Genomic DNA, 15390 nt, shown 5'->3' on the forward strand with positions numbered 1-15390 from the left:
TGGTTTTTATATTGCACATTTCTGTCCTTGATGTAGCTGCTCAGATTGTAGATATTAGCATATAGAGTTAGTCTAAGTAAAAATTTTAAACGTTAACTGCTACTTTCAAAACACTGATGGAAATTATATTACAATCATCTGTACTATCCTGCATATATACTTGCATGGATTTTCCCCTTTCTTTTTCTCCTTTTTTCCTTTCCCAATAAATCAATTGAGTTACTTTTCATCAAAAGAGCAAATGTTAAAGCTTTTATGTACAAGGCCTTAAACTAACTTCTTTATACATGGAAACTTGGTGTGCCCTTAGAAGATCAAAAAGCAAACTGACAATAGTGTACTTCTCGTTTTTAAAAAAGTTTCCTTCTTGTTGCATTCTGGCTATAGAAGGGATAAGCAACAAAGACTCCAATGTGAGTGTGTAAGTTCTATCTGTGGAAGAAAATCCTAACACAGAGATAGTTACAAGAGCCTCCGCTTAATTCTGAGACTTGCTGGGAATTCTGGCCTACATTGTACCTACCCCTTGCTCCACCAAAGCTGGGATTGTGGTGCTTCCCTTCTAACTTCTCCTCCAGAAATCTCTCCTCTTTGTGGTTTAAGTCACTTATGTTGATGGTTTGTGCATCAGCATCTCCAGCACAAATTCCAGGCTGAACTCCAGATTCACACATTTCCAACTAGCTAATGGTATCTCCACTTAAATGCAGTAGCGTTCACTTAAAACTGATTCCCTGAAATCTTGAACTACTCATATGGAACTGAACTAATGATTTCTCCTCTCCTTCTTATTCCTCTACAGCTAATACATCACAGCATCTGATCAAATCCACCCTGTTAATGTCTCCAAAATTAGTCTCTGCTCTCCACCACTGTTCCAAGTTCCCTTTCTCCCAGAATTACTGCAGTAGCCTTCTTGCTAGAGTGGAGTACCTAGCTCAGAGCCTGGAAACCAGCAGATGCTTCACAAGTATTTGTGAAGTAGGTCAATCAATCTTTGGGCATAGATCACAGAATGAAATGAGGTTTAGCTTTTCCTTAGAGAAAGCTGAGAAACAATAAATATGACCTCTCATTAGAAGTCTTCCCTGCAAGAAATATATACATAAAAGAAGATACAACTTTCTTGGAGAACGTTAGCTCCCCATTCTCTAATAGTGGGAAGAAAGGAATTAGCTACCATCTTCCACTTCTTTTTCTGAACACCTCTCCCATTCCTGACCTCCCCCTTCTCTCAGATAGAGAAGTCCTCTTTATTTTGGTTACAAAGGAAAAGTAAGCAGGCAGGCCCAGCTGCCTTTCATCCCTGGTAATGTAGTGAGACAAGAGAAGAATTTCAAACGTAGTCTTTCCCCGCAGGGTCTACGCCATTTTACTGGCAGCCATCTTGGAAAAGAGCTTCTCTTTCTGTCAACCCTGATGGCTGGTTTGGAATCTAAGCCAGTTTGTACATCTTAGTGTAGACACCTCGCTAGATGCCATCAAATGCCCTGATGGATTTACAGCCTTATTATGTGCAAACTGGGGATCATATTACTTTCCTGCCTTTTGCTTTGAAAATAAATGCTCTGGCTTTGCTTTGACATTTATGTGGCAGCTGGAAACCATTATCCTTTGACAATGCTTTATTCCATTGACAGTATCTCTTAAATACACAGTATACTAGTCGTACTCCTCATTCATGTGCTTCTAGTTTAATCCATGCCCCAGTGCCTCAGTGACACCTGCTCCCAGGATAATGTACTGCAGAGCAGGCTTTCCAGGTATTTTATATAAAAATTCTGAAGTCTCAGAGAGGCCAAGGTTTGAAAACTGCCAAAGTAAGACACATTGCAACTACTTTTCATAACTTCTTTATGGCGGATTTGGTATTATTGTATGGCATGTTGTGTGGGGCTCTTCTGAATCACATCACAAATATGAATTTATGCACTAGCTATTTTTAATATTGCAGTTAGTGACAGCAAGCCACGTATCATTGCACACTAAAAGCTAGAGCCTTTTCTTCTCATTTCTGTGGTGGGGACTGCACTGACTTTTTCTGTGAGTGGCATCAGATCCTGCTCTCTTGTGCATGATGACACTGGGAGGCAATGTCCTGAGTGTGGTTCTTACTAGGACAGCACAAAAGTGAGCCACCTCCTTGTCTTCTTCAGGAATGGTACCACTTCGTAGGTGTCTGTGCCTGTGCCCTGTCACTCACACTCCACCAAGAACTTCCCCTATGAAGGATGTAGTCAAGCATATTTAAAGTGAATTTTATGAATATTAAATATTTCTCATGCATAATGAATGCATATAATTGCTTTGTGTTAATATTGTTTAAATTTGAGGATCAGTGGACATTGACTTAAGAGATTCTTTGTTGAAGAAAAATAGGCCAGGGATATAGATAAGTGACACCTGCCTGGCAAGCATAAGGTCCTGAATTCAATTCCCAGTGCCAAAAACAAAAAATCCTTTCTTACACAAATATGCTTAGAAAGTCAGGATGACAGACCCATAAACTTAACCCTGGAAATGCCATTAATGAAGTTTTGTGTTCAATCTTCCACCTTAATGCACAGAAAGTATTCCCGTCTAGAAGTTGCAATTACTAATGTGGGTACTCTGTGTACTCAAACAATGAAAGATAAAAAGAAAATTGTGCATAACCTTTCATTGCCTGGAATCTCTTAACAACACTGGTATATACATTTGAATCTTCATCTTCTCAGGGCAACTCCTTGGATTCAGTAATCACAGAAAAAATTGTGTCTAAAAATATACAGAATTTTTTTATTATTATTCCTTAAGCAATACAGCATAGAAATTATTTAGATAGCATTCATATTGTAGTAGGTATTAAAAGTCATATAGACATGATTTAAAGTTTAGGAGAGGATAGGAATGTATTATTGGTAAATACTACGTAGTTTTACACAACGGCTTTCAGTTTCTGGATCTTCCTATCTGTAGAGCCCCTGGATGGATACTGAGAGATGACTATATGGTGTTTATCTTTTCTTTTCTTTATGGGGTTGATGTATACTTTTTTATTTCAATAAGGGGGATTAAATTCAGAGCCTTCACACTGAGATATATCTTTGGCCCTTTAAAAATTCTATTTTAAGACAAGGTTTCAATAAGTCACTAAGATGTTCAAGTGAGACTTGAACTTGCAATTCTCCTGCCTCAGCCTCCAAGAGTACTGGGAATACAGGTGTGAGCCTGAATACCTGGTTTTGTTTGTGCTTCTTAAAATAAACTGAGATTGGGGCTGGGGAGATGACTCAGTGGAATAAGTGCTTCCCTGGCAAGTGCAAGGGCCTGAGTTCAATCCCAGGTTCTGAAAAAAAAAAAAAAGAAAGAAAGAAAGAAAGAAAGAAAGAAAGAAAGAAAGAAACTGAGATCAAATTACATGCTTTTAAATCCAATTATTTTAATTTTACCTTCTTCATGTGAGAAATGGAGGCAACCTCACACTAGTGAGGGAAGTTGAGTCCTATTTTCATGAGACTTTTCTACCTTTAATCCCACCATCAGCTTTTAATTTTTTTTTGAAATTTTTATTTATTTATATATTTTGATACAGGGTCTTGCTATGCAGCTCAGACTCATAGTCTGATCCTCCTGTTTCAGCCTCCCCAGCGCTGGGATTACTGGCATGCATCACCATGCCCGGTTTTGGGGCTGACGCGGCATGTAGTACCGGGAATTGAATCCAGGTCCTTATGCTTGCCACGCAGGTGCTCAGACATCCAAGCTATCTTCCCAGCCCCCATCATCAGCTTTGTAGTCATACTTTTTTCTCCTCACAATTAACTGATCTTGGAGCTCAGAACTTCTTCCCGGGGACACTGTTCCCCCAGGTATAGTAGCAGTGTCATTTTAGTTATTTTTCTTGTTTCTAAGATAAAATACCTGACTCCCAAAGTTAAAGGAGAAAGTTGAGTTGGCTCAGAGTGTGTAAAGCATTCAATTCATAGTTGAACTTTATTACTCATTATCTTCTTTGAAACACTAAAATATATTTTATGTAAAGTCTGGCTCCCCTTTTTGGTAAAGATTTGACAAATGGACACAGTCATGGGGCCACCACAAGATAGCAATTGTGTCAGCTTTAAATCCTTGTGTGCTGTTATGGTCTCTTGCCAGCCTAGCCTTGGCAACCACAGATTTTTTTTGTCCCTACAATTCTGTCCTTTCCTAATGTTACATAAAAAGAATTGCATCTGTGAGAGTCCTTATTATGTTAAATAGTCTCCAGTTTCTCCCTACATTTATTATCTATTTTTACATTTGTCATTGAAATTCTACCACTTTAGGAAATTATTAATGTATGTTCCATTTGGATACCCATGCAATGAAACGGATTTATGGAATTATGGAATCTTGGTGTTGGAAGCAATCCTCAGAATCACTTTAGTCAAAAGCTTTTCAGTATCACTTCTATGAGGTAGAGGCTGAACAATATAGCATTTTGTAATAGAGTTTCAAAATAGGTCTTCCTGCTCCCTGCCTTTGGGATTATTTACCTTCTTCCCCACATTGCTGCGGTAGCCTTGGTTTATCTGATCACTGGTGTGATCAGATAAACCAATGCTTCTCTCTCTCTCTCTCTCTCTCTCTCTCTCTCTCTCTCTCTCTCTCTCTCTGCTGGTACCAGGGATTGAACTCAGGACCTTGAGTTTTCCAGGCAGGCACTAATGCCACTGAGCTATCTACACAGCTGCTGCAGGATAATAGTGTAAGGTGTTCATCCTGCTCTGGAGCCAAAGATTCCAAAGATTTAGGAGCTCTCATGGTTCTGCTATCCTGTTTCCTTCTCAATGGGAGGGGCATATCCCCAAAAGCAACTGTTTTTTCAGCCCAGATCCTGGAATTTGGAAGATACACAGTACAATGCCCGCCCATCTGATGCTAAGATATAATAGGAAAATACAAAAGCACGGCTTCACTACTGGGTGACACTGGGGTGTTTTGCTTATTTATGGCTGGAGCAAAAGCTACATGATGCAGACAGCCTTTTGTGCAGGATGTGCACTGTTCTACATCCAGTGTCCTCATGATTAACTGATCTTGGTGCTCAGAACTTCTCCCAGGGGATGCTCTTCCCCAGATATAGTACAGTGTTGTCTTAGTTACTTTTTTGTTGTTGAGACAAAATACCTGACACCCAAAGTTAAAGCAGGAAGTTGATTTGGCTCAGTGTATGGGGGTTTCAATCCATAGTTGGCTGGTTCCAAGCAGGATGGCATTGCAGAAGGACATCACAGAGGAGAAACAGGCCAAGGCAAGCAGGCAGGCAAGAGCACGTTAGCTCTCTTTTTTTGTCCTTATGTGCATGCAGACTACCTATCCTATAGCTGGTGTAGCACTCACACCCTTAATCCTAGCCAGAACTATGCCAAGCCAATCAGTAGACCGATTTACTAATCCCACACCCTTGATCCCAGCACCACACACTCCAGGTCCAGCCACCTCTGGAAAGCCCTTGCTCAGGACTGCATGTGACTGTGGGGTCATACCTAGACACAAGCAGGCCATGACAGCCATGCTTCTTTGCAACCTTTGCACCTCTGTACAGTATAGAAACAGTGACAGATGACCTTGTATAAGAGACACCATTCACAACCCTATCACTTTTCACCCACTTTACTCCCAACCAGCAGATATGTGCCTTAAAGGATTCTCTTCATTTTGTTTGCTGCTGCCTCTTACATTTGAACCACAGCCTAGCTCAATATCAAAGCTCAAGGAATGCTGAAGAAATGAATAGACTTTGTGTTAAACATGAAAACAAACCTGCTTCCTGGTAAATGCTATGATTCTATTATCTGGTAATTAAATCTATGTAACTTGATGCATAGTTTTGACTTGTAGTTCCAAACCTTAGCCTGTTTTTCCCAATAAAAAGCTTTGTATTTTTCATGTTTCTTATATTATAGGCTGCTTGGAGTCCTTAGAATTGCCCCCAAAGAAATAAGCAAATGGAAATGTGTATTCATGAAAATATCTCAGCATCTTGCATTGCAGATAAGAATTTTCACTGCCAACATATTAGACTCCTATCAGCACAGGACAGGCATTCCAGGTCCTCCTGCCCCAGTAGTCTAATTTCTTGCCACCTGGGATGCTTAACGGTCACTTGAAAAACAGCTAAATTTTATGGAACACAACAGACTCCACTCTTCTTATAACATCTTCTCTACATTAAATTCTCACCTTACTTCCCTTTAACAAACTCCTATTAATTTAAAAAGTCATATATCCATGCATTTATCTGCCCATCCATCCATCCATCCATCCATCCATCCATCCATCCATCCGCTATCCATACATACTTGATTATCTTTTGCAAATGGGCTGTCCTTATCTCTTGGACCATATTATTGAGCCAAATAAAGAAGGACACCTCAAGACTTCCAATCTATGGGCAGAACAAGACATGAAAGATCCAGGTACTATGTATCAGTGCACCATTCAGAGAGATCCTCCTGTCTTGCACCAGGACCAAACATGACAGCGCTGCTGTCCAGGCTCCTGATGGTCCCAGTGGTATGACCCCAAATGCTTAAAAAGGGAAGGAAGAAAAACACTTCAACATTTCTGAGATTTTGTAGAGGGTACTAAATGTTAGAGGAAAAGGAAACAAAGCAGATAAAGAGGACAGGAGTTAGGATGGGGGAATATGTGGGGAATAGGCTTGATAGGCTTGATGCTTTTTGAGGACAGAGTTCTCTAGGCATAAGGAACAGATGCACAGAGTCTTGCACAATTTCAAAGAGTATCAAGGAGATCAGAGTGCCTGACTGCAAAAAGGAGGCTGTGGGGCAACAAGAAAGGTCAATCAGGCTCAAGATATATGTCTTGGAAAGAACTTAGAACATGGAACCAACTTCAGGCAAAAAAGATGAGAAGCATTCTCTTTATTGAGAGAACTATCTCTCTGGAGAGGTTTTACTCTGTAGATGTTGGATGACACCTCGGGTAACCCTTTGACCCTTGGATTTCTGTAAGTTGTAACTGGGTCAGGAAACTTCCCAAGGAGGTTCCCACATCCACATCAGATGTGCTCCCGATCAGTAACAAGCACAAATCACACTCTGTATGAATCCATTCATGTGAAGTTCTAGAACAGAACAAACTCATCTTATACTGACAAAAAAGCAGGGTGAGTGTTACTGGTTGGAGGTAGGGGATTGACTTCAAAGAGAGGCAAAGGAAGATTGGGGAACAATGAAATATTTTATATATTGATTTTAGAAGATGGCCCTAATTATTGGAATTCATTACACTGAGCCCTTAAGATCTATGAATTTTCTTGTATGTAACTGAATGCCAGTGAAAACAAAGTTGCCACAAATAAAACTGAAATGTAGTGTAGCTTGCATAAGAAGCTGCTGCCCTCCAAACCATTCCCACATACCTGACCATGTACAAGCATGGATTCAGGGAGGGATACAGTTTGGAAATGGCTTGTTGCCCCAAAGGTGCATGGGCTGGGAGTATGGAGGTGTTGAGGTGGCAGAGGGTGATGAAAGTGTTAACGCTGGCCTGGCAGAGTAAGTAAGTTCATATCAGAATGAGTTCTCATAAAGTGATGCCAATCCTCACACATGAAGTTCCTTTTCCTTTTATCCATGTTATAATGTGGCTAGAAGGGTCTCACCAGCCAATCCCCAACTGTCCAGTCTTCAGCTATGATTCTGTAATACCATGAACTACATAAACCTCTTTTCTTGACAGATTACCTGGACTCAGGCATTCTGTTACAACAACACAAAAAGGACTAATTCTGAAAATCAGGTAAAGAACAGGTCAGGTTTTCCTGTCAGAGAAAGGACAGGAAAGCCACAATTGGCCTTGATTTTTCTTTCAACTTTTGCTGAACCTAACTGCTTTTCCATGTTCGGGTTAAGTAACACCCTCTAATGTGTTTTTTTGGTCATTAATTTCAACGTTCTGCTTGACTTACCTGGAATGGTCACATTTCAGTATAAATCTCTTACGTGGCACATGTATATTCTCCACTTATGTTGCCCACAGTGATTAGCAGGTCATTCTAGCCTGCTTTATGTGAATAAGTTGCTACCCTGATTGTCTATCCTAGAGGCAGAATTACCTCTGCTGTCCCTGAAACCCCTTTGCTGCGGCTGTCACTCAAGTCAGCATGGCTGAGTTAACATTCACATTTCCTGCCCATGTTTAAAAAGAGCAAAAAGGGCCAGCGAGATAACTCAGCACTCAAAAGTGCCTGCTTGGGCAAGCATAGGCAAGTGCACAGGGACTGCGGTTCAGTCTTTAGCACGACATCCCATTGCCAGCTCCACCCCAGGATGGGCTGAGCCGGCCACAAATAAATAAGTAAATAAATAAATTAATTAATTAAAAAAAAGAAAAAGAGCAAAAGATCCAGTGTGTCTACATGAGTTCCCTAAAGGGAAATTTGTTTTGTCACATCAATTAATAGTCTTTGTTTCCTTCCTGGAACAACTAATATCACATTTTTAATATGGCATCTGTACTATAAAACTGATCAGTGTAATGGAAGATGCTGACTTTTAAATTTTTTAAAAAATTTATTTATTTATATATTTATTTATTTATTTATTTGGTACATGTTCTCGCTAGTGGTTCAAACTCATAGCAATCCTCCTGTCTCAGCCTCCCCAGTACTGGGCTACAGGTGTCCACTGCCATGCCTAGTTTTGTTCACTGACATGGCCAGGGCTGGCACTGCATGTGGTACTGAGGGTTGAGCCCAGGTTCTTGTGCTTTCCAGACAGGTGCTTAGACCACCTCTCTATCTCCGCAGCCTGACACTGACTTTCAAAGGCATTTAGGAAATCTGTGACGGAGCAACCTTAGTAATTTCCTTTCTTTGAGCTTTATTGTCATTATTAGTCCTATTTTCCAGGTATGGATGTGTTGGCAACCACCTGGAACAGCAGCCATGTGAACTTGCGGTGCAAAGGACCTAGAGCCAAGGACAGTGGAACGTTCTTAGAGAGAGAAAAGGGTGCTCAGAGGGAAGATCAGAAAGGACACAACACTTACCTCCTATAAGGACCCAGGGTATTAAAGAGTAGGTCATTTCTAAGTCTTACCTAGACACTCAGAGAAGAGTAGTTCTGTCTTGGATCCCAGCCACAATGTACAGGATATTCCCTTAAGATGGTCAGAAACTAAACCCCAGTCTTTGACAACCTCAGAGCCTGAAGTGTGGCTCATTCTTGGCCCACATCCATAGGAACCTCACTCGCCCATGCAGTTCTCATTGGTCAGGGAGCCAGCCAGGTTCCTTGCTGTTTTGGGTGAGGCAGGCCTAGTGTCTTCCTGCAGGGTCCTTGCCCTGTTCGATAGTGCAGTAACCTCCTTCTGTCCCATCCCACCCCACATAATTTTTGGGTGGACAGAAACCAACACCTCAACACAGGAACAATCAATCTTCAATCTGGCCAGTGATCTACAAAGCTGACAAAAAATAAAATATCTCATCTCAAAAGTCAATGTCTCTCTTGGATTGTCTGAATTTTAGATTAGCATGGAGATAAAGACAAGCTTGAGGGGGGCCAGGGTGATAGTGTGGTTCAAGCACAAGGACCTGAGTTCAATCCCCGGCACCACATGCCATGCCAGCTCTATGCCATGCTAGCTCTGCAACATGCCGGCCACCGAAACTGGGTGTGGCAGTGCATGCCTGTAATTCCAGCACTGCAGGGGCTGAGACAGAAGGATTACCATGAGTCTGAGCTGTGTAGCGAGACCCTGTACTCAATAAAAGAAATAAATAAACAAACAAATAAGTAATTAATTTATTTTTAAAGGTAAACCGGAGGAAACAGATAACAATGAGAAACTCCTAATGGGTATGCCAGTTTGGAAGGGCACACATACTTAGAGGAGACAATGTGTATGATGATTGAAACTCAACTAGGGGTTCTCCAAGAGCCAATACAGGTAGTAGAGAAATGTTCTGGAGGACAGGCTATGCATCACTCTGGGCACAGGGACAGGCACCTGCATGAGGACACATAGGGCTGAGACATCCCGCAACCTGATGGCTCCTTGAATCCTCTAAGGTTCAAATGTCAGTCTGTCAGAGTGAGGCTGTGCTACAGCGCTGGTCCTGGGACCCTGCCTGATCTCTAACTCCCATGTCTTGTTTCTCCTTCCAATCAGACATCACGGTTGCCTTGACAAAAATGAATGTCTTTCTTGCAAGGGAGGATCTCAGGAGGAAAGCCCCATGCCCTGAAGATGAGATTTCTGCTGGGTGCTATGTTTTTCTCAGCAATGCAAAGCTGTTTTTTGCTGGATAAAATCTTACAGGAAGGGCTTCAGTCATGCTTCCTTAGGAAAGGAAAAACCTCTGAGTCTTGAGAATAGGGATATCCTAACAGAAACAAAACAAAACAAAAAATTGTCAAGAAAATACCCCTTAGTCATTCTCCTTGCCTGAGGCCTGGGTGGTGAGCAGAGGTGAAGAGATAATGAGGGGGCTACACATAGCTAAAGAGGACTGTCTGAATCTGGAAAAGAAGCCTGTTCACCATATTGAAGATGCTATTTGTGAACTAAATGTCTGTTTCTTTTGAAACTTCTGTGGTAAAACCTAATCTCCCAAGGTGCTGGTATTCAGAGGCGAGGCACCAAGGACAGGTGGGTATGCCTGGAGCTTGATGTTGTGCATTTCCCCTGCCTAGAGGATGCTGACGCTCCTGGTCTGGGGCCATGTTTTTAGGGGGAACTGGCTATGAACCCTGCTATTTGATGGAGAAGATCTGCTTTCCCTGTAACATCACATCCCCAGAGCTCACTGAAGCACACATGTGAATTGTGGCCTCTGAAAGCTATTCTGTGTTCCTTGATAGGGCATATAAATTAATAAGCTCTTGATCACACTAGTAAAAAGGAAAATATTTGAAAACTTATCCCTGTATTCCAAACCATTAAGAATCTTATGTCAGCAACTTGGATTTTTCCTTTTAGCACATTTCCAGCTTTAGAGCTGGGAGGATGGGCAAGTCGCAGGCTGGGTAAGATTAGAGAGTGGTCAGAGGCAATTCTGTTGGCCTAGTTGTTTTCTGAATAAAACACTCCTCCATGGGGAAAGAGGACTCAGCATGGAGAAGAGTAACAGGACTGAATTCAGACTAGGAGTGTTGCACTTAAATCCTTTTCCCTTTTGCTCTCCAGTAGTTTTTATAAAATCCCTGGGGAAGGTGGTATGCCCATTATTATAGATGAACAGTCTTACTGGTTATTTAGAAAAAGAACTCTGAATGACTTGAGACCAGGTGCTTATGTTCTGTGACAGGCAATGGACTCTAAGGAGGGAAAACAGCCTTCTACCCTAGCTGTTGACTATAGACATATATGAAAGAAAGGATTCTTTCTGAGATATCAATAGCCCATTTACAGACTATGTCCCATGATAAAGGGTGTGACTTGAGGATGTCTAGGATTGGCTCAATCTCAGAGGGGACCAGGACATCTGTGATGATTTCCCAGTCAGTCATCACCCACTATCCCAAGTGCTACCTCCTTCTGTGATATAACTTGGGAAGAGGCACACAGCATAGACACGGTAGGGATTGTCAAAGGCTATACTAGTTCCTAAAGGTGATGAGTTTGGACTGGCTTAACAGCTGGTGGGCTGATCAAGAGGTGACCTCTGGCATGGGCATTGATACTGGGTACCTTGGAGATACAGAACTTTCTAGGACCAAACGCTATAAGAATCATATCTTTGACTTGAACTTCTCACAGTTTGTCTCTTTCTGGTTTGTCTGGAACTTTCTGGTTTTAAACACTGTGTTTTTGGAAACTTCCCAGTCTCTAGCAAACCAAGACGGTTTACCTTTTAGACATGTAAGATAAAGGTATGAAAAAATCATGTATGAAGATATGAAAGAGACAAAAACACCTAAGGAGATTGGAAGGTAGAATTTCCTTGTATACTGAAGAGGATTTAAGAATTGGGTTTCATTCATATGGACAATATAAATGCAGTTGTGCAGAAGAACTCAGTGTTAAGAAAAATTGGGAAACTTTCCCACAACCAGTCAGCTTACTCCAAGGAAGTGTTTTATTTTAATGATTTCATCGCCTCCCCTCCAACATCCCTGGAAACCTCAAAGATGAAGACAAAGAGGAAATGTTTGCTTTAGCTTGCATAATACACAAGAAGTGGGCCATCACCTTCAGTGTACTTCTGAAGATGATGTTGATGGAGAAATTGTGTCAGAAGCACCAGAGAATAAAGAGAAAACACTTTTGTTGCTCCTACTTCATCAGGTTGCAAAACTCAGAATCCATTTTTCTAAGACCAAAAGTGCAGAGAGAAACCAAATTCCAAACCTTCACTCGTATTTAAATTTGACATTCACCCTATCCCACAAAAGAGAAAATCTCGATGGAAGAAACTCACATTGGATTTGTTTCTTGTTTTGAACCCCTAAAGTAACAGGTACTAAAAGCCTAAGACTATCACACCATCATAAAGTTATAACAAGACTTCTTTTTAACTCTGACTTTGACATCCGTCTTAACCAAGCTGCATTAATTCATTGCCTAGGAGTTCTGCAAGCTTATGTTTATTTATAATATTCAATATTCCCATAAGCACAAATGTTCCAAATGGAAGGTTGCATTTTGATAATGCCCATTTCTTCATTAAGATTTTATTATCTACCTACATTAAAGCCTCTCCCTACACTTTGTTGCTTTCACCTTGTGTATTCCTGCTTTATTTGCTTAATCGTGAGCTCCCGGCTTCCTAGGCTTTCTCAAGTTTGAGACAAGCAAAGTTTGTGCATTAGCCTAACCCAGGCATGCATGATTCATGAATGGCGGGTTCCTTGGCACAACTTAATGCTATCAGAGAGAATTTGTTTTAAACATTAAAATGAAAGTTGAAAAGTGGCTACAATGGGAGAGTTATCAGAACACACAGAGTGTGGAGAAGTTCAAGTCCGGAGTTCACCAGTCCTGTAGAGGTCTGGAGCTGTCTGTGGCCAGATACTCTGACCACTGTGATCAAATACTGTGAATGGAATCCTCACATTTGGCCAACTAAAAAAGCATTCAAAATTGTTATGAACATGACTTACCCAACCAGTTCCTTATTCTGCAAAAAAGAAAAAATTGTTGACGTTCGTATAAATATAGAAAAGAAGCATGTTTGACTAGTCCAAAGCAATTCATTTCCTCTTTAGTGGACAACCTAATTCTATTCAGACAGTATTCTATCACAATAATTCTTTCTCTGACAGAATCATTTTGTGACTCAATCTATCAGTAAGTGTTACCAAGTCTTCATAGTCAAAACTTTCGTACTTTCAGGAGACCTACCCTTCCTGAGTAAAACCAGAGTCTTACTGCTGGCATATGCCCAGGGATTATAAAACCTCAGTATAAAAATAAATATTTTTATCATCGTAAAACATCAACCTAAGTAATTGAATTTTATTTGGTAATTATCCTAACATATACTTTGTGAACCACATATTTATTAATTATTCCAAATGCTGTCCTATATTTGAGGTGTTCCAACCACAGTCAAGTAACATATAACCTGTCTTTGCACATGACTAGATTGAAGAACTTGTGAGATAATAACTCAGATCTTCAAATAATAGCATAGCAATTCTGCAGGTAAGTGTCTAATGTGTCATGCAATGGTAACTCCCACAAACATCCAGAAGGCATGAAAGACTTCAATATCAGTGTTAGGAAATAAGGGTTCAGAAAGCCCATGACTTGAGGAAGCTTAGGATGCACAGATAGCTAAACACACTTCCTGCAGAAATCTTTTATATCCTTCATGGTGGAAGCAATTCTGAACCACATTTACCATCCAGGACAATTTTCTTGTGCACTTCTGAGCACTCTGGTCAGTGTGAAGACCCCTCCATCTATTGACGCAGTGGGTTACCTTGTAGATTTTGCAATGGAAGAGTCATAATGCCTCCAGCTGCAGCTGCTGCTACCAGTCCTTGGATGTTGGTAAGATTCGCTGTGGGCAGTGTGAGGACCAGACCCTGTTGGCCACCGAGCTGTCCAGCCATATTGAAGGGGATAAGGATGGGCTGGTTGAGGGTTGGGGGGCCTCCGGGCATCACGCCAGCCACAGCAGAGGCGAGCTGCTGGGCCGTCAGAAGTGGCTGCAACACACAAGAGAAACATCCCTCACTTTCCTGCGGGGCCAGGATCTGGACATGTTTAAAGCATGCTTTCCCTTTTACTGCAATTAGAAAGTTCCTCAAGAGGGAACAAAGAAACATGTCCCATCCCAGAAAAAGAGACAGCTTGATGCAAACAGTTTTTGCAATCACACATTTCAATTACTTCTTTGGAAAATTTCATTTGGTTTATACTGTACTGAGGCACTCAAATACCTTTAAAAACAATACCTGACACTTATGTATTATCTTTCCAATGCATTTTCATATAATCCTAATCCTCATGAGTGTGAAGTTGTCAGCTAATTTATTCTATGTTGCTCTAGAAAGAATGCATTGACATCACTGGGATTTTATTTATTTATTGGTTCAAATATAGCAAGAAAGCACTATTTTCAACTCTTTAGATAAATGAGAATAATGTCAAAGATTTCCTTGATGTTAGAAAGTCTGTAGTGACACCATTATGCAGATCTGGACCACAAGACATATACACTGGCACAGTCCTTTCAAAAAACAATTGAAACAATTTTGAAATATTTGTGTAAAGAGCTATACGTGTTTCTATCCCCAGCCAAGCTTAGTGGAGCATGTCTGAGAGGCTGAGGCAGGAGGATTGCAAATTTGAACACACTCTACCCTGGACAATTTAGTAGTCTAGGGAGACTTTGTCTCTAAATAAATAAGAAAAGATAGGTAGGTAGGTAGACAGACAGACAGACAGAAAGACAAACAGATGATAGAGCAAGAGTTGGGAAGGCAGGTCAGTGCAAAGACCCTGAGGATAATAACCAATATTGAAAGAAATATTCACCTCCTTTTGACTGAACAATGCTCTTGGGATATAGTTTAAAGATAGAATTCAAAAGTGAAAAAGAAAAGAAATAAGTGGAAATATGCATTACATTTTAAAAAGCATGTTGAAAGCCAGCTCGCTACAGGAGTGAACTTGATGAACCGTTATGTAGTCATAAAAGTGCATTATTATGACACCTCTTTAGGAAGAGAAAACATGTTTGTGACATAAGAATACATAAAAATGAACTGAATATTAAGCAAACAAATGGTTGCTATTCAAGTGGTAACATTACACATGGACAATGTCAAGATCTATAATCAAATGCAAAAATAAAGATGTTTATATTTTTTTTTAAATTTTATTTATTTATTTATTTGAGAGAGAGAGAGAGAGAGAGAGAGAGAGAGAGAGAGAGAGAGA

General features: G+C 40.6%; 1 protein-coding gene across 2 annotated transcripts in view; it reads right to left on the minus strand.

The window, feature by feature from the left end:
- Pou6f2 (POU class 6 homeobox 2) overlaps positions 1-15390 on the minus strand; it is a 396956-nt gene that overhangs the window by 254930 nt on the left and 126636 nt on the right. For both annotated transcript variants that reach the window (XM_004629565.3, XM_004629564.3), the window contains exon 3: positions 13925-14153. In XM_004629565.3, the coding sequence (XP_004629622.1) occupies positions 13925-14153 (229 nt within the window). The remainder of the gene's footprint in view (positions 1-13924; positions 14154-15390) is intronic.

The sequence above is a fragment of the Octodon degus genome, unplaced genomic scaffold (assembly GCF_000260255.1).
Source record: "Octodon degus isolate 3935 unplaced genomic scaffold, OctDeg1.0 scaffold00031, whole genome shotgun sequence".
In the NCBI taxonomy this organism is placed as follows: domain Eukaryota; kingdom Metazoa; phylum Chordata; class Mammalia; order Rodentia; family Octodontidae; genus Octodon; species Octodon degus.